The sequence below is a fragment of the Aquarana catesbeiana genome, linkage group LG03 (genome assembly GCF_042186555.1).
Source record: "Aquarana catesbeiana isolate 2022-GZ linkage group LG03, ASM4218655v1, whole genome shotgun sequence".
NCBI lineage: Eukaryota > Metazoa > Chordata > Amphibia > Anura > Ranidae > Aquarana > Aquarana catesbeiana.
The window spans coordinates 625,686,823-625,714,647 of NC_133326.1; the positions used below are offsets into that span (position 1 = coordinate 625,686,823).

Sequence of the window (27,825 nt, forward strand, 5' to 3'; positions counted from 1 at the left end):
GGCGGTTTGCAGGCGCTATTGCTAAAAATAGCGCCTGCAAATCGACCCGAAACAGCCGCTGCTGTCTCTCCAGTGTGAAAGCCCGGGGGCTTTCACACTTGAGCGGTGCACTAGCAGGACGGGAAAAAAAGTCCTGCTAGCAGCATCTTCGGAGTGGTGTATACACCGCTCCTGCACCTTTGAAATCAATGGGACATCGCGGCTATACCGCCGGCAAAGCGCCTCTGCAGAGGTGGTTTTTAACCCTTTCTCAACCGCTAGCGGGGGTAAAACCGCCCCGCTAGCGGCCGAATACCGTCGGTAAAACGCTGCTAACAATAGCGGCGATTTACCGCCGACGCCGCCCCCACCCCAGTGTGAAAGCCTTAGAATATTTTTTACATTTTAGAATGGAGTGCCTTGAGACTGTCCAACATTTTTAAAGGGTGCCTTGACTGAAAAAAAGGTTGAGAAACATTGCTCTATACCTCTTCTCTGGGACAGGGCAGTTCTCTGCTGATGCATAAAGCGTTGCTGACATGCTCTTTGCTTTACACTATGAATGAAAGGTGCTGTGGTAAGGGGAGGTGGGACCATAACGACTATTCATTCACAGTATGTCCTCAGTCTTCTGGATAAATGACAATAGGCATCATTCAACCTAGAAGATTGAGGGTAGACAGAGTAGAAGTACTTTGGGGACAATTCTGAAATAGAAGTTACAAATTTCAGGCTGTTTTTTTTTTTTTTTTTTATATACTCTGCCTCTTGCCCCTTAATAAAATAAATACAATGCCTGGAATTGGGCTTTAACTATACCCATAGGCATAATTCAGTCCTTCACATGTCCATGGGTTGCCCCCCACGCTGCTGGCCAGCCAGATTAACAGTCCAGTCCTGTCCTGCCCCCACAGCTAATGTTCCTTCCTGATAAGCAGGTGCCAGCCTCCCCCCTTCCCATTTCTCTTCCAATGAAATAAGTCAGTAAGGTTAGCTGATCCTCTGGAACACTTTGCCCTTATGGTGAAATCATACTTGCACAAATTGCTGCCCTCTCAAGCCTATGGCAGCTTATGGTCTTCATATGGTCTATGCACATAAATAATAGGCAAAACAGATAATAAATCTGTCATTACCTTGGGTAAGATCCTGGTCCCGGTAAATTTGCTGAATTGTGGTACTAAGATCTTCAACAGCATTACGCCTTTCCTCAGTCTTCTTGGTCTTGTGTGATACATATTCCTGAGGAAGGAGACGAAGGAAACAACTGATGCATGCAATTTTCTTGTTTGGTCTTCACTGTTACCCAATTAACTCTTTTACTGCTAAAAAGTATTACAAATGGCCAATACACATGGTAGATACATGGAAAACATTTGTAGTTTTACATGCTGAACTGAATAATAGCAACTATGAGACCATTTCTTGAAAAGGTTCTTGTTCTTCGTTAAGCAGAGAGTCCGTGACTGTTAGTCACTGCTCTCTGTCCTGCCCCCTCCAGTGCTCACTGGAGCGGGGGACTGTGGAGGGGGTGAAAGTGACTGGGCTCAGGCTGTCAAGAACACGCTGAGAGGTTGAGCCGGCTGCCGGCCACGAATCTGGGTGGACCCCGACATCAATTTGGAGGTCCCTGCAGAGCCTTGACCGACTGACATCAGCCGACAGCGGGCTTTAACCCTCTGTCGGCTGAATCTGGGAAATAAGTGCACTCCTGTGAACCAGAAGAGAAGTATGGCCCAAAAAAGCTTTGGCCATACTTTTTATTTTTTTTTTCATGGGGAAACTAGAGGTCAGCTAGAGGACAATTGGTGAAAGCCGGATCATGTCCTGATTCAACCACACAGTGCCAGTTTAAAGTGGAGTTCCACCCCCCCCCAAAAAAAAATATTAATGTGCTTAAAAAAATAAAAAAAAAACATTTGGAGAAAATTTTTTTTTTTTACTCACCTCTAAATGCCTGTTGCTAGGGGGTCCCTCGTAGTTTGCCTCCTTCGGCGCCTGGGCTCCTGACGTCACTTCCCTCGGCGCAGGAAGGGAGATCGCCTCTCCACCCTCCCTTTTGTCAATCATCTGGGACACGTGACCGGTCCTAGATGATTGCGCGGCCAGTGACAGCGCGCAGCGCGGCTTGCGCATGCGCAGTGTGTGCCCGGCTGTGAAGTCACAGCCGGGCGCCGACAGTTAAAATGCCATCACCGCCGAGTGGAGGGGGGACGAGCGGGGCTTCGATCCCCCGCATCGCTGGACCCTGGGACAGGTAAGTGTCCGATTATTAAAAGTCAGCAGCTGCATTATTTGTAGCTGCTCTTTTTTTTAAGTGGGAACCCCGCTTTAAGCAAAGATCATTCTAGGTGTGTCAGCATGTTTAATCTGATGAGATAACCGAGTGGTGGAAACATGCTGGAGGGTCATTCGTACCTGCAGGAAGTCAGCTGACTGTTTGGGAAGTTTTCCCCCCACATAGTGGAAATGCTCTTTATGGAATTCACTCTGCAGATGGCTGGTCATCTCCTCACTGTAGAAGGTGCGGAACTTGCACAGAGAACACACAAACTGGATCCTGCAACAGAGAGACAACTTTGATTATACTTACTGGTTTAAAGTCATCTGTTTTTCCTTTGGTATTTGGTCACCTACCTCTCCACCATCCTGTCTCGCAGGCGTCTGCTCTGGATCTCCTGCTGTTGCTTGGTTGGCATTTGTTTCTGTTCTGTAGAATAACAGGTAACTAAGCCACACAGACCACTCAAATTTAAAACTGAACTCCAGTCTTACCTTTTTTTCCCCCCACACTTGTAGCAAGTCCTCAGTTTCGTTGAAAAGGATTACTCTCAAGTTCCTGAAAATTTGATTTGTCACAATATAATCCCCTTAACGTTGCAAAATTTATCTTGAGCCCACCTTCATTTCCTGTCTGAACGACTTCAGTCATTCAATCACTTCACTACTATTGGCCCCCTCTCTACCATAAATCATTTTGTTCCAAAGCTGAATGTGAAATAACACATCCCCGGCATCTATTTATATGTGCATGATCAAAAACAACTAATCAGCAGACCACATAGCTAAAGTCTGTATTACCCAGTGGACAGAAGAAGGCAAGTCTTAAAGGGATACTGGAAATGTGTTCGTTCACATAACGCTTTTTGAAAAAAGGGTAGCAGAGACACCCAGTAATGAAATCATTTGGTCTTAAATAATTGCATTACACAATTTTAATTGCATATTAAAGTATAACTAAAAAGGCTAAAATTTTGTTTTGTTTTAGATAAAGTGGAGAGAGATTAAAACATCTGTCAGTTTTTATTGCTGTCTGTGCCTCCATTAGGGTGATTCAATCTCCCTATTTGTCTTGTTTACCGTTATTGAAAGCGAAAGTAAAAGAAAATCCCAAACTTTGGGTTGTTCCTAGAAAAGTAAGAGGGAAACCTTCCAATAGGGATACTAGTTCTGGCGACTATGGGGGGTCAATGGATTCTCTTAACTTGCAGGGATTTCCTCTCACTTCATGTTTGGCTATGGGACAGGAGGTGAGGGTAAATCCCAATGGGACACAGATGGCTCTATTCAAAATGAAAAAAACAAAACAAAAACTTTTGCCTACAGTTCTACTTTAAGGGAGAAGGGGTGATCAAGGGAAGGCATTATAAGCTTACACTACACTTCACCTTTCAAGGCACATGGCCAGCAGCAGGGGTCTCAAACTGGCAGCCCTCCAGCTGTTGCGACACTACAAGTCCCATGAAGCATTGCAAGGCTCACAGTTACAAGCATGACTCCCACAGGCAGATGCATGATGGGACATGTAGTTTCACAACAGCTGGAGGGCCACCAGTTTGAGACCTCTGGCCTATAGGCTTTGCAATTACAATAATTATTTTTCAAAGCGCCAGTTTTTTTTTTTTAACACACCGGGGCCCATTGACTGCATCTCAAAAAGGTGAACTTGGCCTTTTAAGCTGATCTTTGAAGAAGAAGCCTTTGCCCATGCAAACAGGTGTGCTTAAGCACTCCTTCCCCCGGAACTGATACAAGGCATCACTTTCATATTAACTTTCCCCTTCCCGGCAACAACTATCATCACCTTCCCTTCTCTCCCCACTGCTCAGTTCAGCCACCAGGAACAAAGAAATACCTGGCACTTCAAGTCTGGGAGGAGAATATGACGCACTCCATGCCACAACACAGCTGCTTGGTGATGGGCATTGGTGTTGTAACTTGGGGGCATGGGCATGGTCACTCATCTTTGAGTAAGCTCTTAGCTAGTAAGGATTCTAGCTACACAAGGGCAACTGTTTAGGGCTCTTCAATAACACTGGTTCAGGGCTGTCACTTCCACATAAGTTCTGCTGGATCACTGCCTGCTATCCAAGGTCTATAGGCACTCTGCATGTCACTATTTGCAGGAAGGAGCTTATGATGTAGATTGGGGCATGTATACCAACAAAAAGCAGGCTGGACATCTCTATACACTTTCACAAATGCTGTTCTTTATATCTGCATGGAGCTTTGCAACTTCCCATATAGCTGAACTGGCAATAACAGAGGAAGCAATGCAGATGCTGCTATACAGACATAAGGGGACCGGTTCATGTTACTAGAAATGTAATTCTGCATACTCTTGTCACCCTTGTCCGTCTCTTCTGCCTCTTCTTGTTTGTCCTCAGCTTCCTGAAAAAGAAAATGTGTAATTACATTGTGTCACATAGAGAAACTAGAATATATTTTCAGCAAGTACAGGGCCAGTGCAAATAACAGCAGCAAGAATTACAGATTCCCGCTGCAGCTCTCAGCAGTCCTCCTGTCCACTATAATAACAGGTCACTGGTGGTCGCAGCTATTCGTGGCTCTTTACACAGCCAGCGTTTACCTGTGACGATTGCTACTGGATGCACACAAAGTGCCACAGATAATCACTGGCTGTGTGGACAGCAGCGAAAAGCTGCGGCTGATCGTGACCTCTCATAGTGAATGTGGCTGGCAGATGCACCTAGCTGCTGAGGGCCACAGCAGGAGTCTCCGATTCCTGCCACTACAATTCGCACTGGCCCTAACTGCAAGCGTGAATGTGACCTTGAAGTCACTTTCTAAAATGGTACTTAAAATAATTTTTTTTGCAGCTTTCACACTTACTTGCTTTCATTCTCATTTTCATGACTATTTTGTACAGAGATGTGTAGATTCTACCTGTATTACATACTATATGTCAGACATGCTAATTACACCACCAAGATTAATAGACAAAAAAATAATAGACAAGAAGCCTATTATTCTCAGTTTAAAGCCCCATGCACACAGGCAGAATGTCGAGAGACATTTGCCGGTACAAAAAATACCAGACGATATTTTGTCCGTGTGTGTCATTCTGTCTGATGTGCATGCTGGAAATCCAGCAGCCAATGGCAGAAAGCACTGATCGGTGTGTTCTGGCGGGGGTGGGGGGGTTTGTCCCCCTGGCAGAACACAACAGCTCGCCAGGGGAGATTACTGGACTAACCTTGCATGGTTAGTGCAGCGGCTCCTGACTGGAGCTGTTAGTTTTTTTTCGTGCAACAAAAAAAAAAACTGCAGTGTATACCAGGCTTAAGGAGACTGATAGGAGGAGACTGTATTGGAAAAAAAGACCACACAATCATTGTGTGGCACTGCTAGGCATCAAATGTGGATATCCGGTATACTTATAAAACTATACACTTTTTTTTAGAATGTATTAATATAGGATACTGTTTAGGGCAAACAGAGTGTCTTAAGGGGCCCACCTCCTGACCCACTTATACTCACATTCTTTGCTTTCCTCTGCTGCTCTTTTAAAGCGCCAAGTCCTAACGCTGTGTAAGCTCAGTGCTGGATGTGATAAGCGTTTACACAGGGTTGATGATGTCACCCGTCCCTCTTCAGGTCTGGGCATGGCATTCGGTTTGGTGGTCATATTATCCTCCATAACAGGATGGACCAAGTAACAAGGCACCAATGAAGTAACGAGCAGTATAAGTGGGTGTTCAGATGAGCTTTCAAAAGCCTTCGTCGCTTTTTTTAAATGGGCCAAGTGACAGTCTCATTAAGCTAATCAGATAGCTTAAAGAATAAATGCCAACATGTACTTTGATATACTGAAGCAGAGCATGATATCCTCCCTTCGGAGACTGGGCCGCAGGGCAGTATTCCAACATGATAACAACCCCAAACACATATCCAAGATGACCACTGCCTTGCTAAAGAAGCTGAGGGTAAAGTCCATGGACTGGCCAAGCATGTCTCCAGACCTAAACCCTATTGCGCATCTGTGGGGCATCCTCAAATGGAAAGTGGAGGTCACTAACATCCACCATCTCTGTGATGTGGTCATGGAGGAGTAGAAGAGGACTTCAGTGGCAACCTGTGAAGCTCTGGTGAACTCCATGCCCAAGAGGGTTAAGGCAGTGCTGGAAAATAATGGTGGCCACACAAAATATTGACACTTTGGGCCCAATTTGGACATTTTCACTTAGGGGTGTACTCACTTTTGTTGCCAGCGGTTTAGACATTAGTGGCTGTTTGTAGAGTTATTTCGAGGGGACAGTAAATTTACACTGTTATACAAGCTTAACACTCACTACTGAGTTCTACTACTATGGTTCGTTTAAATTGTAGCAAAGCGTCATTTCCTCAGTGTTGTCACATAAAAAGATATAATAAAATATTTACAAAAACGTGAGGAGTGCACTCACTTTTGTGAGATTATATACATACATGAAATTATATATATTGTCTAGCGTATGGTTCGTTTAATAGGAAGCCGGCTGTTTTCTTGTAAGCGGTTTGCAGAGTCTAAGAATTTAACAGTGACCAGAAATAACTTTATTGGAAGAAGCCAACAGTGCTCTCCTGTAAGCGGTGGCATGCTGGGGAAGCAGGCTTAGGCCGACACCAACAGACTCAAACTGATTAGCAAGGCTAGTGATTTCAATGGATTGGTATTGGAGTCTTTAACAACAGTATTAGGAGTACAATGTTGTCCAAAGTAGGTTCAATCTTGGTTAATTCCTCCCACCCACTCCACAATGCGCTGGTCAGTTTGAGGAGTATCTTCAGTGATAGATTGTTACAACCATGATGCACCACAGAGCGAGACAGAAAATAATTTTTATCTGCGGCCATCAAGTTATATAATCCTTCTGTATGAGTGCTGGTTGTGAGGATTTAATCTGGTTTATAAACCAGATTTTCATGTAGTTTTTATACTATGTTGGAATTAGGTTACCTATGAGTTAAAATTTTGGGGTAATGCTAGGGAAATTGATGAAATTGCATTGTGGCAGATTGATTTTCTGTTATTTTTCAGTCTGTGTTTCTATGAAGTGATTTAACCCTTTCATGACTAAGCCTATTTTTGAAATTTGGTGTTTACAAGTTAAAATCCGTATTTTTTGCTAGAAAATTACTTAGAACCCCCAAACATTTATATATATATATTTTTTTAGCAGAGAATCTAGAGAATAAAATGGAGATTGTTGCAATATTTTATGTCACATGGTATTTGTGCAGCGGTGTTTTAAATGCAAATTTTTGGGACAGTTTCATGAATTTTTAAAAATCCAAACAGTAAAGTTACCCCAATTTTTTTGTATAATGTGAAAGATCATGTTACGCAGAGTAAATAGATGCCAAACATCTCATGCTTTATAATTGCAAGCACTCGTGGAATGGCGACAAACTACGGTACCTAAGAATTTCCATAGGCGACGCTTTAAATTTTTTTTACAGTTACCAGGTTAGAGTTACAGAGGAGGTCTAGTGCTAGAACTATTGCTCTCGCTCTGACGATCACGGCGATACCTCACATGTGTGATTTGAACACCGTTTACATATGCGAGCGCGACTTCCGTATGCGTTTTCTTTGCTGCTCAAGCTGACGGGGGCGCTTTAAAAAATTTTTTTTCTTATTTATTTTAATTATATATTTATAAATTGTATTTAAAAAAAAAAAAAAAATTTTGATGACTTTTATTGTGCTGTCACAAGGAATGTAAACATCCCTTGTGACAGTAATAGGTGGTGACAGGTACTCTTTATGGAGGGATCGGGGGTCTAAAAGACCCCCGATCCCTCCTTTGCACTTCAAAGTATTCAGATCGCTGAAAACGGCGATTCTGAATACTGTGTATTTTTTTTAAATCGGCGCCATTGGCAGCCGAGTAAACGGGATGTGATGTCATGACGTCGCATCCGTGTTTACAATTAGAAGGCTGGAACGAAGCCACCCACAGCTTCGTTCCAGCCCACCCACAGCCGCCGGAGACAGCCGATTTGTCAGCGGGCCTCCCGATCAAACAGGAGGCCCGGTAAGAGGACGTCCCCTCCCGCTCCTCCGGTATAACAGCCGATCGCCGGCTCTAAACAAAGGTACCGGGATGCCTGCAGCTGCGGGCATCATCCCGGTATAACTCCCGAAAGCCGAGTACGCACATCTGCGTACGCTCGGCGGGAAGGGGTTAATAGGATGGTATTGTTCACTAAAGTATAGTATTCATTTGCTGTTATTGTTCATTTTTTTTGTTCCTGTGTCCGTTTGTTATTGTGATTTTGTTTATTTTCATTGAATGTAACTGTATACTACTTCTGTACCAATATAACCATGCTACAAAAAAAAAAAAAAAAAATATATAAAGCAAAGGAGGGTGTCATGCTAGCAGTGTGCACACTCCTGCATTGAGAGGTTTTACAATTTGTAAGGACAATATATATATACACATATACAGAGAGAGAGAGAGAGAGAGAGAGAGAGAGAGAGAGAGAGAACAGATTTCATATGGTCTTACTTAGTATGAAGTTCTCAATTGACACGATACCTTTTCAGTCTCAGCTCCAATGTCATGGTTGACCCACTGGAAAGGCTTGTTCACTATGGTGGCTGACCACAAATCATAACTGTTGCATTTATCTGAGGCATTGTACTGGTCCACTACCTGGGCTCTGCCCAGTCAGGGATTTTGAGATTTTGATTGAGCCCTGCTGATGAGAGCTCCAAGTGGTTATATAAGACAAAGTGAAGTTGATCTTCACCCAGATGTGACCACTTATTTCCCAGGTCTGCGATACTAGGATGTTATAAAGTACTGCCGATTTTCTAATTACTTTGATGGATTTTTCTACTTTTGACTTCCCAATACAGACACAGGGAGGTCAGGCACAAACAGATAGCCTGAGAGAGACCATCCATTGCTCAAACCCCCAGGGACTGTTGATATCTGATACACTTGTTGGTTAGTTCTGATGTATCCAGTTTTTGACTGTTTGAATGTATTACCTTTTGTTCTTTAGGTATAGGTTTCTAAAGTGTAGGGTTTTTTTATTTATCGGTATTGCTGGGTTAATCTTTGAACATACCATGTATAATTCTTTTAACAATGTACAATTTTTCACCTTCAGTTTGTAACGTGTTTCATTATTGACCTTCCCCTCTTGAACTTGAGAAGTGGATGTTCAGTATTAATATAGATATTATGTATTAGTGCCCATATTATTTGTTTAATCAACCCCCATTTTCTATGGACTTACTGTCTGTGTGTTGGTTCCTGCTCCTTGCTCTCCATCTGAAAGTACAGATTTTCAAGTTACTACAAATCAACAGATGTATGCACAATGGGGAGCTGGCTGCTTATGGCCTGGGTCCTATCATATGCCTATGCATAACATAATGGGAAAGATGGATTTGGCAAGCAGTAGTTTATCCCTTGCACTAGACACTGCAGTTACTCAAAAGTTGTAGACACATTTGTTAAAAGTTTGTCTGCCTAGGTCAGTGATGTTGGGGGGGGGCTAGTGCAGGATCTGCCAAAGTTTGTCTTTTCTTTTTAAATAAGCTGGTGAGTGTTTGCTCAGACTGCCTGGCAACCAATCACCAGCTTGTTAATAGGAAAAGTTAACTCTGGCAGTTCTCACTCCCCTGTCCATTTAATATAGCATTTAAATATTTACTTAAAGCAGTAATGATGTGTACAGTATCTATAGCAGCCACTCATTTTATCAGTCAGATTAATTAAATATGTTTTATGTTAATATAGTTGTTAATATCAATATAGAGTGCATAAATTCAATCGAGTAAAAAATTCATATATATGGAGCGGTCACAGAAATAATTTTTTTTACTATTTGGTTACACTTTTTGCGCAACTTACTTTTTGGTTTAATATTTGTTTTTGTAACTTAATTCTGCATAAAACATTTAACAGTGTCATTTCATGAGATAATTTACGAGGATGTGTTTAGGGGCGTAATTAGGGGTGGGGCAGGGTAGGGGTTGGGTGGGGCAACTGGTGGCGAGTAACTCTTAGGTCTGGCTAGTAGCTCAGGTCTTGAAATTCTGAGCCCTGGCTTAGACAACATTGAGCTTTGTTTAGCTCTGAAGAAAACCCACTCCATCAATCAGAAGTAGTCTAAAGAATGCCTTCCCCTTTTCATCCATCATCTCCTGTATATCTCTAAGATCCCAAAAAATGTGTTTCCTGCCCTCATACCCTGATAATGCAGCTGAACTCTAAATCTAAGAAGACCACACCATCCAGATCTGAGACTCGGCTGAGGATCAGGGCGATTATCGATACCTTGGGGTACTCCTAACAAGCTCGTCCAATGTCACAATGAAATATTATCACATGAATGACTTGGCCAATCCAAGCATCAAGGTAGGTGCTAATTGTATGTGCAATGCTCAAGCCCATTAGCGAATCACTCAAAAAAAAAAAAAAAAGTGGTAGGTTGCAGGAATACAGACGATGCATAAGAGGTCTCCCTGTCAGTCGCTCTGTGTTGGCCTGACAGGAATACAAACCTGCACAAATATATCCTAACATGAATGCATGCCCAAAGCTGACTCCCAGAAGGGACCTAAATTGGGTTCCACTGAGCTGGATATGTTGTGGGTACCCCCACGACTCAACTGTTCTCAGAAATTATTTTTCAGGGGGTTGTAATTGGGAGTCCCTATTATGGGTCTAGCTGTAGCTATCTGAAATACTTCTCTAGTGGGTAACAGAGTCAGGTATTCCAGTGCAAGCATCTACCCAGTACACTGCTGAGCAAGGCATTTCATGGTCATGGGTGGCCAAACTGAGTCCACCCAAAACAGTTTGAACATACCCATATAATTCTAACAGGTGGACAGTGGCTGGACAATGGGAGCACTTACATATCCAACCAAATCTCTCAACAAAATACTTCATAACATGTCATATCAGCATCTTACCTCCTTCTGATTCCGACTCTTCACTTTTTGCCCCATCACCCTCATTGCTTGCCTTAATCTTCTTCTCCGCTGGTCCTCTTCCTTCTGCTGCCAGCTTCTTCTGAAATTAAAAAATGCAATATCTCCGATATAGAGATGCCAACACTTCAGGTCCCATGCCTGAGAGCACAGAATTCTAATGGCTCCCTCCCATTTGCCTGTTTTTTTGACTACTTCAATACTCAGGTTTCAAGTTCTCAGCTGCCACCTTGCACAACCAAGGCTCCCACCCAGCACCGGTGGCTGACACCCCTAGAAGAGCTGCTTATGCAGTGGTAAGGCACACCTGAGCACAGTGAGATGCCCGCCCTTAGACAGCTCTTTCAAAAAGTTGGGTAGTGGCAGCCTCTAACATCAGATGGGAGCCCTAATTGTGCTAAACATGACAGATTTACATGTGAAAATTTTAAAGAAGCCACCCAACAAGATCTGCATGCATGAATAATAAATGACTGAAGATGATTCCAATACAGGCAGTCACTAAACAGGCTGAAGGGACAACCCAATCCAGTAATACATTTCTGAGGGACTGCCATCAATCACAGGCAGGTTATCTTTGGGGTAAGCATAGTTTGAGACCCGTTCCAAACAAAAGCAGATTACTGGACTCAGGAAGGCAAGCATCTAAGGCCGGTCATACACGGTGCGAAAAGAAATTGGCACGATTCCCTCATCAACAGTGTTGACAGTGGGAATCAACAATGGTCTTCTTCTGGCGGGGGGAAGCCATCCCCGCTGGGAGAAGACAGTGATTATCGCTAGTGGCTATAGCAGAATACAGCAGTCTGGTTTACCCAAGTTGATCAATCAACTTGATAAATTCAGCCTACCCATTAACAGTTCGAATCTCGGCCAGTTCCTGCTGAACCAGCCGAGATTCAAACCGTGTATGGTTGGCCTTAAAAGCCCCTAGTGTTTTGTCACGAATCCCATGGGGTTGATTTTTTTTTTTTTTTCCAGTTGAACAATGTTTTTTATTGAACACAAGTACACACACGTTAAGTACAATATACATACAGACATATCTTCCTATGTTAAAATAAGTATTCAATGTATAATACAGTTATTGGTGTTAATGAACTCTTATGTGGTTGTTATTCTCACTTGGTACAGAATAAAGATATACAACATTCTCTAAGAATTGGTATAATTGTTTTCAGGGTTTTTAAATTAATTATGTACAGGTTACAGATTCCTGTAACCAGCAATCCCATATCCAATTGTATTTGTCTGGGCATCCTCTATTGATATAAAGGAATTTCTTGTAGGGAAGGTTTGCATTTATATCTGCCTTCCATTCTGTGATGTCAGGGGGTGTTCTCATCCATTTTCTGGCTATGACCTTTCTACCTGAAAAAGAGTGTCTCATGGAGAAATATTTTGGTATATTTATCTGGGACATCAGGAAATATCCATGGGGTTGATTTTAATACCACTCACTTATGCAAATAGCCATTTCACTGTAAACACCAGGAGCCAATGCCCATTGTTGCCCATTTAGATTGCCTCCATGATAAACTGTAAGTTTGCTCTTAAAAATGAAAGATAAGCGAATGTACGCACTTTTTCCTTATAAAGTCTTTTGGACCTCTGCTTGAATCCTCCTCCGAAGTAAGAGTTGCCAGTGAATGCACTTAGCCCCTGGAAACCAGCTAGGTTTTGGAATGGGCCTTGGTTCAAGAGTGGCGTGGGATGGCCGGATCCTCTAATGGCTGGAGGGGGTATGAAATTACCTCCAAGTCCTCTGCTTACATCCCTCCTCCACCCCATCTGAGAAAGGTGGGAAGAGTGTTGAGCTCTCTGATTTCCATATCCTCCATCCGGCTCAGAGAACCTGTAGCTACCTCGATCCATTCGACTGTAGGGACCATAGCTGTTCAACAGAAATTACAAGGAGAAAACATTTTAGATAATAGCCAATATAATTCTCTACATAAAAAAGAAAGAAAGAAAGAATAGATTTAGTAAACTGAAAGCCCTACTTTTGGGTGCATGGTGACTAGAAAAAAAACAATATCAAAGTACAGAGCCTTGCTGCTAAAACCCCCGTACAGTGCCTTGAAAATGTATTCATACCGCTTGAAATTTTTCACATTTTGTCATGTTACAACCAAAAACGTAAATGTATTTTATTTGATAGACTAACACAAAGTGGCACATAATTGTGAAGTGGAAGGAAAATGATAAATCATTTAATTATTTTCAAAAATAAATATCTGAAAAGTATGACATGCATTTGTATTCAGCCCCCTTTACTCCGTTACCCCTAACTAAAATCTAGTGGAACCAATTGCCTTCAGAAATCACTGAATTAGTAACTAGAGTCCACCTGTGCGGAATTTAATCTTAGTATAAATACAGCTGCTCTGTGAAGCCCTCAGAGGTTTGTTACAGAACTTTAGTGAACAAACAGCATCATGAAGGCCAAGAAACACAACACACACCAAACAGGTCAGGGATAAAATTGTGGAGAAGTTTGAAGCAGGGTTAGGTTATAAAAAAATCCCAATCCCAATCTTTGAACATCTCACAGAGCACTGTTTAACCACTTAAATACCGGAAGATTTGCCCCCTTAACCACTTCAATACCAGGCACTTAGACACCTTCCTGCCCAGGCCAATTTTCACCTTTCAGAGCTGTAGCAATTTGAATGACAATTGTGGGGTCATGCTACACTGTACCCAAACAAGTTTTTTATCATTTTGTTCCCACAAATAGAGCTTTCTTTTGGTGGTATTTGATCACCTCTGGGATTTTTATTTTTTGCGCAATAAAAAAAGACCTAAAAATTTAGAAAACAACAAGTTTTTCTTTGTTAAAAATGTATGTAAATAAGTAAGTTTTCTCCTTCAATGATGTGCACTGATATAGCTGGCTGCACTGACGGGCACTGATAAGGCGGCACTGGTGGGCACCGATGAGGTGGCACCGCCGATCGGCTCTCCTCTACTCGCGTCTGTCAGGCGCGAGTAGGGTAAAGCCGATCAACGGCTCTTCCTATTTACATCGTGATCAGCTGTGAGGCTCTTTACCGAGATCAGTGTAGCGGTGTGTCAGACTGACACACCGCTCCACCGATCGCCGTGATGCGCGCCCCTACGGGCACGCGGCGGCTGTTATCCTGAAGGATGTTATATGACGCCCAGTCAGAATAACTGAACCACCGCCCGGCTGTCATTTTGCTATAGGCTGGGCAGGAAGTGGTTAATGACCAGGCCATTTTTTGCGATACACCACTGTGACGCTTCAACTGACAACTGACTTTTGGTGGCATTTGATCACCTCTGCGGTTTTTATTTTTTGCGCTATAAAACAAAAAAATAGCAACAATTTAAAAAAAAAAATATATATATTTTTTACTTTTTTACTATGATAAATATCCCCAAATTTAAAAAAAACAAAAAAAAAAAACAAAAAACACATTTTTTCCTCAGTTTAGGCCAATATGTATTCTACATATTTTTGGTAAAAAAAAACAAAAAAAACAAAAAACCAAAACAAAAAAACGTAATAAGTGTATATTGATTGGTTTGCGCAAAAGTTATAGCGTCTACAAAGTAGGGGATAGATTTATGGAATTTTTATTATAATTTTTTTTTTTCTAGTAATGGCAGCGATCTGCGTTTTTTAGCGGGACTTTGACATTGCGGCAGACAGATTTGACACTTTTTTTGGGACAAATGACATTTATACAGCGATCAGTGCTAAAAATAGCCACTGATTACTTTATAAAGGTCATTGGCAGGGAAGGGGTTAACACTAGGGGGCGATCAGATCAAGGGGTTAAATGTGTGTCCTAGGGAGTGTTTCTAACTGTTGGGGGGATGGGACTGACTGGGGGAGGAGACCGCATTAGGAACAACAGATCAGTCTCCTCACCCCTGACAGAACGGAGATCTGTCTGTTAACATTGACAGACCTCCGTTCTGTCTCTCTCATGAACAGTAGTGGGTGCCCGATGGACACCTCGGCCGCAGGGCATGCCCATCGGCTCCATCGCCATACGTGTCCCCTAGTGCTCTTAAAGCGGACGACATATAGCTACGACGGCTTGCCCAGAGTAGCCAACCTGCTGCGGTATAACTGCAGCGGCTGGTCCTCAAGTGGTTAATAAATCATCTGAAAATGGAAAGAGTATGGCACAACTGCAACCCTGTCAAGACATGGCCGTCCACCTAAACTGACAGGCTGGGCAAGGAGAGCATTAATTGCTGGGCAGCCAAAAGGCCCATGGTTACTCTGGAGGAGCTGAAGAGATCCACAGCTCAGGTGGGAGAATCTGTCCACAGGACAACTATCAGTCGTAACCTCCACAAATCTGGAATTTATGGAAGAGTGGCAAGAAGAAAGCCATTGTTGAAAGAAAGCCTTAAGTCCAGTTTGCAAGACACCATGTGGGGGACACAGCAAACACGTGGAAGAAGGTGCTCTGGTCAGATGAAACCCAAATTGAACTTTTTGGCCTAAAAGCAAAATGCTATTTGTGGCAGAAAACTAACACTGCACATCATCCTGAACACACCATCCCCACCATGATACATAGTAGTGGCAGCATCATGTTGTGGGGATGCTTTTCTTCAGCAGGGACAGGGAAGCTGGTTGATGGTAAGATGGAGCCAAATACAGGGCAATCTTAGAAGAAAACATGTAACGTCTGCAAAAGACTTGAGACTGGGGAGGAGGTTCACCTTCCAGCAGGACAACAACCCTAAAACATACAGCCAGAGCTACAATGGAAATGGTTTCGATCAAATTATATTCATGTATTAGAATGGCCGAGCCAAAGTTCAGATCTAAATCCAATTGAAAATCTGTGGCAAAACTTGAAAATTGCTGTTCACAGACACTCTCCATCCGGTCCTATAGAGTTTGAGCTATTTTGCAAAGACGAATGGGCAAAAATTTCACTCTAAAAATGTGTGGTGGAGACATACCAAAAAAGACTTGGAGCTGTAATTGCAACGAAAGGTGGTTCTATAAAGTATTGAGGGGGGTTGAATACAAATGCACACCACACTTTTCACATATTTGTAAAAAATTTGGAAAACCATTTATCATTTTCCTGCCACTTTGTGTTGGTCTTTCACATAAAATACGTTTACGTTTTTGGTTGAAACATGACAAAATGTTGAAAATTTCAAGGGGTATGAATACTTTTTGAAGGCACTGTATATTAAAGTTACCCTGATAATCTCCTCTTCTCACTACTACCACTGCTGTGCCAGCCAGTGTGTCAGAAGGTCACCAGTGCAATCAGTGGAGCCAAAACAAATTCTCTGCAGCAAGGAGATGAGATTGCATGGGAAAATATTTAGCAATTTTAACATGGTGGTTTCAGCAGTTGGCAAAAATAGACATATAAGGTTCTCTAATGAACTTTCACCTAAAAGTAAAATAATTTTTTGTGTAGTTTAAAAAGAACTGCAGCAATAATCTTACAAAAGTACAGGGTCACAAAAGCTTTGATATATCCTGGAAATATCTAAGAGTATGGCTGGCCATACATTATACAATTTTCCTTTAGATTTACCAAAACCATATAATGAGGTCAAACCTAAAGCCTTTCAATTTGTATTTAATCAGCCAGGTCCTTGTACTACATAGTTGAAGGTAAATCTAAAGGAAACTGAATAAGAAAATTGTATAATGTATGGCCAGCTTAACCCCTTGCCTCTGGTAAGCAGAAGACCTCCTTTACCCTACCTAGTTGATATAGGGTCAGCACTGAATCTACAATGGAGAAAAAAGGAGAGCTGGGTTTCTATTCAGGGAAGATGGGAGCGCAGAGTCCATGTCGGTAAAGTCAACACCTACAGCACAGACCCTGATCTTCCTTGATGTATGAGAGCTGTATGTTCATAATATGCCAGGGGTCTTCAAAGGTTCTAAACAAAGGGCCAGTTCATGGGCCTACAGACCTTAGGGGGCCAGATGGAGAAGAAAATGCCCCAGCAACAGGAGTATACCATGGCTCAGGGTTGGTGAGTAGTGGATGTAAAATAAAAATGACCTAGCGACTGTACTTTGTGGGAGAATCAATAATGCCCCATCGGTCACAGTGGAAGGAATAGCGCCCCAAAGGCAAGCAAAGGGTCGCATTCAACTGGCAGTGTGGAGACCATTGCACTATGCTGACCTTAAACAGGCCAAGCAATGTGAAGGAAGACATCTGCTTACCAGGAATAGTATTAAATACAGGCATCTGCTATGAGGGCCCTGAACTTTTAGCAAAACTGCACTTACAAAATGACAAACTTATCAATACCCTGGTAGTTTTTAAAATTATAAAATGCAAGGGATAAGACAGGCAATGCAGCAACATATGAAATTATTTTCAGATAAGATCATATACACCCTACAAGCTATGTTAGCCATCACCACTGTGTACATTCAACCATACAAAAAACTCATATATACAAGAAAACTGGAATCTTAATGGTCGCCACACTTTAAGGTGAAACTGTCACTGAATATATCTAATAATGCAACTGCTTAAAGAAACCCCATATCTGTTAGAAAAAAAAAAAAAATCAAAAATAAAATAGTTACACAAGATTGTTTGTAATTTAATGCTCTTAAAATTACACATCAATTTCATTTTGAAGCAGCTTTCTATGACCGCAAAAGCAATTTGAAAATTGTAATGTTTGCAACCACATTACAGAACACCTTCAGAACGCTATTTTCCTGTTTGTGAGACTGGCTCACTGAGCTTGAGGTAAAATCTTATGCCGCGTACACACGATCGGACTTTCTGGTATACTTGGTCCGCCACACTTTCCGACGGACTTTGTCCGCCAGGTGCGCCGGACTTTAAAACAGACGGACTTGCCCACACACGACCTGACTTTCCGGCGGGCTAAATGCGCCCGTCTTTTCAACGGACTTTCGCTGGAATTTCAGAATGAACGGACTTGCCCACACATGGACAAGTCCGTTCATTTTGAACGTGACTCGGGTACGACGGGACTAGAAAAGGAAGTCAATCTTGCCGCTTTTATCGGCGAGATTGACACCTTGCGAGCCCCGTCGCGGGGCATACCAGGCCCTTAGGTCTGGTATGGATTATAAAGGGAACCCCCTACGCCGAAAAAAATGGCATGGGGTCCCCCCTAAAATCACTGGGTGATGTTGACCACGCCCCCTAAAACGTCACAGTCCCAGCATGCCCAGGGACTGTGACTTCATAAGGGGGCGGGGTCTCCGCCTATATAAGTCACAACGGAGCACTCAGAGAGCAGTCCAGCCAGAAAGAGCGTCGTGTCAACATCTGGAGAAGAGAAGAGGGAAGAAGACAAGAAGCCCAGAAGTGCAATACCCTGTCCTTGCGTTGTATCTGGTCCGTTGGACCAGCATACAGACGAGTGGGCTTTCCGTCGGACCAGCACACAGACGAGCGGACTTTCCGCCAGAAACTGAGTCTGACGGAAAGATTTAAAACATGTTTCAAATCTAGGTCCGGCGGGCTTTTGGGAAAAAGTCAGCCGGAGCCCACACACAGTCGTATTGTCCGGCGGACTCTGGTCCGCCGGACCAAGTATGCCGGAAAGTCCGCTCGTGTGTACGCGGCATTAGGTATCCTGAAATGTACCAAACAACCCTTCATCTCTTGGTTTTCCCTGAATTGAAGAGGGCAGCAAAGCTTTAGTGCATATATTGGTGGTTCTAGTTGGTGGTAACCTACAGTGGGCCAGTGGCATTGTTCAAGGTGGAGGATTTCGCTTTATGAAGATTGGACTACCAGGAAGATTGTCACACCTGTAGCCTGGACTTTGTGAACATTTAATTGCCTTCATCTCTTATGATCATGTTACTGTCTACAGGGGTGGTAGGGAAGCACTGTTTTTATTACAATGAGACCAAATGTACTTAATTATTAATTAACTGTAATCCTGTGTAAGACCAGATGATCACCTGCTTCTGTGATGGGCTCATAGAGCTGGAAATACTTCAAACTTTAGTTCAAGCTCATCTGGAGAGCCTTTCATCTGTGATGACCTTGTGACCATCTACGGGGTGCTAGAGAAGCACCATTCCTCAGTACAAGACTGGGACTGATGGTTTCACCAAAACCCTTGTATAAGGTCAAATGATCACCTAAACTTGTGATTGTCTCACTGGGTTCAAGTTTCAGGCATCCCCAGCTCTGTAAAGAGCCTTTCAACTCATGATTATTGGACCTTACAGTTAAAGAGCTGCTGGGGAAGAAATTTAAATTTTGTTTTAAACACTGGGCCTGATTAAGTGTTTATATCAAGCAGATGCTACTACTGAGTAGAGAATATCTTCCTGGAGTAGCACTTCTGAGTATCTTTGGAAGAGAGGCAGTTTGCTAAAAATCCTCGATATGTACTGTATATTACTAGTATCAACAAGATTTTCCCTCAAAACAGTGGGTTTCACTTTAAGAGTAGGCATTGTTAATACACTGCCCAGGATCCTATGAGCCTGACCACCCTCTCCAAGTAGGGCAAGGCACTGACTTTTCTGTCTTTAGGTCTTTAACATTCCCTCTGTCATCCACCTATTTAACAGAGCACCTCAGTGAACAGAGAGGGCCATCACCGGTGGGATGACACAGGGTGTTATGGGACTTCAAAGTCAGAAGTGAAGGCTCCCTGTTTACTGAATGTAGCCTATGTAGCAGAGTGTCCCAGAGGGAGCCTGAGAAAGTCATGTTAAGGGTTTATAGATCTCCCAGGTTCCTCTCATATACATTTAGGAATCCCTGATCCATGGTCCAGTGCAAGGTTTACTCCTCTCTCCACTGGCAATTTATTCTGACCTGGAAGCTGTAGCCAGTGCTCTCGACCTGGGGATCAGACTACTCCTGTCTTGGAGAGTTGAAAGGTTGGTAAAAGCTAACAAGCTGTATATGTGGAGGCTTGCTCAGCCTGTTAGTTACGACCTGTATTTTTGTGTAGCTAGGGCCGGTGTTCTGATGAGAAAGGTCCCCCCATCGCATAGTGTCCGCCCTGTACTGCGGAGGACAAAGGAGACACTGAAAGTCTCCGAACATGAACAGCTGTTCATGAGCTCTACACGGCGCCTGCGCAATTAATAGTAATTCTGTCACACGCTCCCGATGCTCGTGGGGGTGGATTTCTCAAATGGGCGGATCTTTGCGCAGCGTGTTTACACAACTAAAGGGTGTGTTTAGCAATGTTGATGGGCGGGTAAAGTATTGAAATTGCTTGTGTTATGTATGTAACATTAAAGTACTCGCCCTTCTGGCCATCATTGTAAAACTCCTTCAGTTGTGTAATCAGCTCTGCCCATTCTGTAGGCACACCGCCCCTTGCAGAGTTGTACGAGCATCGGGAGCACGTGACAGAATGTACTATTAATTGTGCAGGTGCCGTGCAGAGCTCATGAACAGCTGTTCATGTTCGGAGACTTTTGGTGTCCTCTTCGTCCTCCGTACTGCGCAAGCGCTGCGCCTGCGCAGTATAGGGCGGACGCTATCCGATGGGGACATTTCTCGACAGGACACCGGGATATTAGTAGGCTTTTGTTTTGGTATTATCTGCCCTGATATATTTTAACTGCTCCTGCAGCAGTGGCTAGCTGTTCAAACAGCCTCTGTGTTTGCCCCTGTACAGCACCAATCTGATGGCACAGAGCCTTTGTTTGCTCCTGGCCGATAGCATTGGCTTTTTGTTGTGCAGCGTTAGATAACACCAACTGTTTGAGGATTTCCTCCATGTTTAGCAACTCAAGGTAGAGGCCCTTTAAAATAGCAGTTCCTTGCTAAAAGTGCCTGCAATCCTCCACCATATGTGAGATGGGGATAGGCAGCTGGTACATACGCCCCCTGGGGTAAGCAGTCTCTCAGGCATATATGCCAAATCCAGTGACGCAGTGACAAATAGCGTCATGTTTATTGCTATATACAGGTCTATTCACAGGTGCTGTACAGTGTTCTAGAAAATAAACAAGGAAAATATAAATAAAAAAGCCTAGCCATATTCTGGCACTAACTGCACAAAAATACAGGTCCTAACTAACAGGCTGAGCAAGCCTACCACTTGTCAGCCACCACATAAACAGCTTGTTAGAGCTGCACAATTCTGGCCAAAATGAGAATCACAATTTTTTTGCTTAGAATAAAGATCATGATTCTCTCACGATTCTCGCGGCGTAAAATTTTTCACATTATACAAAAAAATGTGGGCTAACTTTACTGGGTAGTTTTTTTTTTATCCATTAAAGTAATTTTTTCCAAAATACAGTGTGACATAAAATATTGCAACAACCACCATTTTATTCTCTAGGGTCTCATATTCATATATATATATATATATATATATATATATATATATATATATATATATATATATATATATATATATATATATAATGTTTGGGGGTTATAAGTAATGTTTAGCAATTTCTAGCAAAAAAATGATTTTAACTTGAAAACAACTGTCAGAAAAAGGTTTAGTGTTTAAGTGGTTAAACCTTCCTAATTTACATACAGAAGTCTATTCCTTTGATGAAAAAAACTGATACAATGTTTAGACTTAACATTCCACTGATAGAATGTTTTAAAACTTGGCAGACTGCCCAGACTGACTTTTGATTCTCTTCATACCAAAGATCGGGAAGATTGGAGAACCCTTTGTCAAGATCGCAACAGGGAAAAAAAAAAAAAAATCGCAATAAGGATTCATGACGATTAATGGTGCAGCTCTACAGCTTGTTATCTTTTACCAACCTTTCAGCTCTCCCAGACAGGACTTGTCTGATCCTCGGGCCAAGAGCACTGGCTACAGGTTCCAGGTGAGATTAAATTGCCAGTGGGGAGAGGAGTAAACCTTTCACTGGACCATGGATCAGGGATTCCTAAATGTATATGACCTGGGAGATCTATAAACCCCGAACAGGACTTTCCCAGGCTCCCTCTGGGATGCGCTGCTACACCAGGTTCATGGGCGCCTCCTGCTCTTAAATTATACTGCAAGTTGCAAACACTATAAACAGTGACAAGTTCACTTTAAAGTGAATCTGTGTGGACAGAAATATGGGACCTGCCATTGCTGTGTTAATACTGAAGGTATAGGCTTCATGGCTGTCATACTGTTCACAGTGTCAGTGACTAGTGAGCCACTATTTCAAGCAAATAAAGCCAGCAATGGTGAAAATTCAGTCCTAACAAATTCCATATAATTTTATCCAGTTTTCATAAAGCCATCTCATTGTGTCCTCAGTGGACGTCCATCCATGTGTTACCTATCTCTGCCAGATCCCAAATATTTTGCTCCATCATTAGAGGGCACCGGGTATGAGGTCATCCAGGAATCTGATACAAAACTGTTTGAACCAGCAGAATCATAACCATAGTCAAACGTATAATCGTAGGACTCATAGCCTTCAAGAGAACAGTAGGAAAGAGGTTCTTTAAATAAAATTTCTTATGGACAATGATAACTTATCTAAAAGGATTACTCTATCTTTATTCACTTTTCTGGCTGATTTAACATTCTAAACCAGTGTAATAAAATAATCAGTTTTGTGAATAGTATTCATTATCTATTGTGTTCTACTATATATGTATAAAGACCTAAACTGGAACTAGACCATCTTATCCTTTACAGCCAAAGAAGCTGCCATTGTAGCAGCTGTTTGATTTGCAGGTGCCAGGGTGCAATGGGTAACTAGCATAAACCACAGGGTTTTTTTGTTTGGAGTCCCCTCTAACATAGTCCAGTGGGGACATCCTACCTCTATTTGTACTAGGGGCCACTATCAATGGGTGGAAAAGTTAGGAAGAAATAACATTTTTTAATTACCACCAGAGGAGGAAGAAATGGAATAACTTCCAACAGGGGCACATTTTCCAATGGCAACTGTCAAAAAGGCGACTTCCACTCATTTTCTGACCCAACTTACTTCCTGTTGTGTCCTTTAGAGAAAGGACACGTAGACATATCTCACCGGTCAAAAACACAGACATAAGTTTTGACACTTCCTAAACCGAATTTTAAAAAAAAGAAGAAGATTTGGCTCACATTCCGCTTTGACTTGTATTTTTAGAAGTGATCTTTATCTTCTCTGCCAAAAAGCTTAATACCAAGGAGTGTGCCACAAAAAAAACCTTCCTGACATTTAGAGCTCCGAAATGACCACTAATTGTGATCAGAATTGCATGCCAAGCATCAATAAAAAGGGAAAAGTGTGTGTACTTTCCCTATACCCCAAAAAAATCCAGATGACTGTATAAATAATTTATAGGGCATGTAAATGGTTAGCAATAGTAAAGCATCCAAACTTAAAGCCTGTGAAGCTGTCAAACACATTACCCAATAGCGAGGTGCAGAAAAGGGAGGGGCCTGACTTTCTTGGTTATTATTTGCATATTTAGGAATTCTCGTTTTTTGGGCACTGTGAAAGAGATCCGTAGATATCAGTAGCAATTTATTATGTTAAAACAACTAATGAACACACTTCAAACAAATTAGGTAATGAACAGTATTCACAAAATATGTTACTTCACCAGCCTCTTTTATGGTATCAAATTTGTCACATAGTTGGAGTTACACTATCTAAAGCCTAGAAAGCCACAGAAAGACAAACGGACAGCTAGCAGCAGTATGTGCAGCAAAGAGAAAGAAAAAGATCACTGTAGGAAAGTCAAAGTACTCAGATGCAAGCTCAAGTGTTACTACACAATACAATATTCAGTGGCCCCTGATTAACCAATTATATTAAACCTGTAAAAAAAATTTTTAAATTTAAGCCTGATATTCAATCCAGGAAGTGGCAACTGATTTTTTACTGAGGGAAGAATCATAAACTAGCCCCCTGACAGAGGAGTATGTGTATTTCCCCCACACACTTAAGAACAATATTACATCTGTGAAATGTCTGATGCGACACTCTACATCTTCACGAAGGCTAGGTTCACATCTGGACGGGTGTGGGATTGCGTGTAAATCACAGGTTCCTGTACCCACATGCAGTAACACTGCTTTCAGGAAAATGCGAAGGCGCCATGTACTCTTAATAGCACCCGCACATACTGAAAAACGCAGAAACGCATGGTGGCAAAGCACTACGTGCTTTCCGTGTAGCTGTGTTTTTTTTTTTTTTTTTTTTAAAGGTTCAGGGACCCTTTTCCTGCAGGAAACACAGGTACAGCAGCCCTTTCAAATGAATGGGCTGCTGTGCCTGAGCAATCACGGAACTGCAAAGATGTAAACCTAGGCTTAGCAGTACCACTACTATCATCATGTACATGGATGCATACGACCAGTTTTATTCTCTACCATATAGGGGCTTAATCAGACTTATGTATAGTGCAGGGATTTACTTCCACAGGAATCAAGAACTCTCATTAGCAATCAAACTGCCATAACAAGTTAGCTTTTACTGCAGTAGGGTCTCACCTTCTGGCAGCCACAGTGACTAGTGGAATGCAGGGAAGAGGAAAAAACATACTGCAGTTACCTGTATATCCCGGGTTTGCGTCATGCTTCAGCTGTTTCCATTTACCAATGGATGGTATATTTAACCTAAGTACTGTGAATAGCAGCATTATGTTATTGATTTATGGCAGTTTTCAAAAAAAAAAAAAAAAAAAAAAAAGAAGAAGAACTTGGTTTAACCACAGCAAAGCAAAACCCACAGAGATAACATAGGGTGTCCACAGATGGGTAGATCTCCCTCCAAAAACAGAGGAGGTGAGTGTTCCATCCTTGGATGAGCATAGTGAGCTCCAGGGTGATACTTGACTGATGCCAACAGTGGCAGTCATATAGTACAATTTTTCTATACAAACGTAAAAGAACAGCACTCCTTCAATCCAGCACAATATTATTACATACCCCTTTACTGTCTGGTTGGAATTGTAGGTGGGTCATTGACCTTTACATTTTGGGGCATTTATCCAGGTCATGGTAGATCTGGTAGTAACGTTCAACTGGACTCATTTTATAATGTTGAAGATGTCTCATAGCTTATCCAAGCCAATTTTAATCAGTGTCAGGAAATAATTGTTCCAATGAGATGGCTGAAAAAGTCAATTGCTGTCAAAACACCAGGGTAAAGATGTTAAAACTGCATTATATGAGGAAGGCAGATAATATGTCAAAGGCCTCTACTTATGGTCAATGATGGTTCCAGTTTCACATACAGGGTCTCTTTCACACCTCTTGCAAGCCAGTTCTCTTCTCTGTCCAAAACACGCACCTCCCTGTGCTTAAAGAATTTCCTTTTTCTATAAGGTGTAGGAAAACTGTTGAGTAGCAAAACAGTTGAATTGTCCTGCTATGTTGGGCTATACGTTTGTTGAGAGGTTTCATCTCCCTAATGTACAGGTCTGTTTTCCTCACTACCCTGCACTGACTACACCATGTCACCTTGTATACCCAAGTGTTTTGACAATCCACACCTTCAACAATGTAAATTGAAGGATATTAAGCCTTCCTGACACCAATAACGGGATTATTAACTAGAACAGGGGGAGTTCCACAATGCTTACACCTTCCATCCTGTTCTTAGGCTGCCCATAGATGGATGGAGATTCAGCCAGCTTGGCTGAAGAATTTTGATTAGCCACTTTTTTTGAACGAGACGTTGGAAAATGTAAATTTAGTTAGGGGGCTGCCGTGCTGTTCAGTGTATTCTGAGAGCAGAAAAGTTCCAGATGTAAGAATACAAACAGCACAGCGGGCTGGATTCCTACATTCATCTCGCCATCTATGGCCAGCTTTAGACAATGACATCTACACATTCAATGGTGATTGGATAAAGGTCAGTGCCACCTGTGTGAATATAAATGCTGGGGTGAAGTGGCTTGGATAAGCTACAAAACATCTTCAAATAGGTTCAGTTAAATGTGACTACTGTTAGCTATTAAGGGACATATACTGTATATAAAGCAGTGTGTCAGACATTCAGCAAACATTCTCTGCAGGTGAATCTTCCAGGTCCTTCGTTTTAAAGGACAGTGAATTATTCCTAATTAGTTTGGTGACATTTAAATGTACTGTTTTTTAAATAGACCCCTTTAGGAATAGATTTAATTTTTTTTTATATATATTTATAACATGGTATGCAAACTTATTGCATAAGTTGATATATAGTGCATTCATATAGTATTCAGACCCCTTCGCCCTTTTTCAATTTAGTTATGTTGCAGCCTGATACTACAGTTATTTAAACTCATTTTCTCATTAATCTACACTCGCTACACCATAATGACAAAGTGAAAAACAGAATTTCGAAATGTTTACAAATGTATGATAAAGGAAATAATTGAAATATCACATTGGCATAAGTATTCAGCCCCCCCCCCCTTTTTTTTTCCAAATATTTTTTATTGAAAATTAGAACATGGTACACAAAATATAGGTTGAATTACACTGAATAAAAATAACATGTGCTCTGCAATTGTTGTTTAAGATCCAAAACATACTCTGGTACCAACGTAAAAGTATGAAAATAGCTTCTCCATATATTTAACATAACTTGGTAGGGATTCTATACAATTATCCCTTAACACCACTGACAACGATGTAAGCTTGTCAGTTTTATTATATAAGTTTGGTGATTGTAACATATCACCAATATCACATTTACGGGTTGGGGGGGAGAGGGGTAAAGAGGGAGGGAAAATTTACTGTAATTATTCAGCCCCCCATTGCAACAGATTTTTCCTTGATTGGAATCCACTTGTGGTAAATTAAACTGATTGGACATGATTTGGAATGGCACACACCTCTCTATAAAAGGTCTCACAGCTGACAATGCATACTGTATCACAGAAAAAGCCACAAGGTGAAAGGAACTACCTACAAAGCTCAAAAACATGATTATTGCAAGGCACAGATCTGGGGAAGGTTAGGAAAAAAATTCTGTTGCACTGAAGGTTGCTAAGAACACAGTGGCCTTTATAATTCTCAAATGGAAGAAGTTTGGCACAACCAGGACTCTTCCAAGAGCTGGTCGCATGGCCAAACTTTGCAATTGGGGAACAAGGGCCTTAGCAAGAGAGGTGACCAAGAATTCAATGGTTACTCTGACTGAGCTCCAGAGATCCAGTGTGGAGGTAGGGTAAATTTCAACGACAACCATCACTGCAGCCGTCCACTGATCTGGGCTTTATGGCAGAATGGCTAGACAGAAGCATGTCCTCAGTGCAAAACATATAAAAGCCCGCTTGGAATTTGAAAAAAAAAAGCACCTGAAGGACTCTTAGACCATGAGGGACAAGATTCTCTGGTCTGAATAAACCAAGATTGAACAGTTTGGCCTCAATTCTTAACATTATGTCTGGAGGAAACCAGGCACCACTCATTACCTGCCTAATACCATCCCAATAGTGAAGCATGGTGGTGGCAATATCATACTTTTTCAGCAGCAGGGACTGGGAAACTAGTCAGGGTTAAGGGAAAGCTGAATGGAGCAAAGTTCAGAGATATCCTCAATGAAAACCTGTTCCAAAGCTCTCAGGACCTCAAACTGGGCGAAAGGATCACCTTCCAACATGACAACGATCCTCACAGCTTACAGCCAATAGGTGGCTAAGGGACAACTCTGAATGTCCTAGAGTGGCGCAGCCAGAGCCCAGACTTGAATC

General features: G+C 42.0%; 1 protein-coding gene across 5 annotated transcripts in view; it reads right to left on the reverse strand.

Moving 5' to 3' along the window:
• The window catches only part of AKAP8L (A-kinase anchoring protein 8 like), a 65,423-nt gene that overhangs the window by 15,117 nt on the left and 22,481 nt on the right, over positions 1–27,825 (reverse strand). For 3 of the 5 annotated variants that reach the window (XM_073622394.1, XM_073622393.1, XM_073622392.1), the window contains exons 2-8: positions 12,806–13,115; positions 11,204–11,303; positions 9,517–9,551; positions 4,599–4,650; positions 2,617–2,689; positions 2,398–2,539; positions 1,116–1,221 (exon numbers count right to left, since the gene is read on the reverse strand). In XM_073622394.1, the coding sequence (XP_073478495.1) occupies positions 1,116–1,221; positions 2,398–2,539; positions 2,617–2,689; positions 4,599–4,650; positions 9,517–9,551; positions 11,204–11,303; positions 12,806–13,096 (799 nt within the window). In that variant the 5' untranslated portion in view covers positions 13,097–13,115. Of the gene's footprint in view, positions 1–1,115; positions 1,222–2,397; positions 2,540–2,616; positions 2,690–4,598; positions 4,651–9,516; positions 9,552–11,203; positions 11,304–12,805; positions 13,116–22,475; positions 22,615–27,825 lie in introns of all 5 variants that reach the window. The other 2 variants (XM_073622391.1, XM_073622390.1) reach the window with 1 other exon arrangement.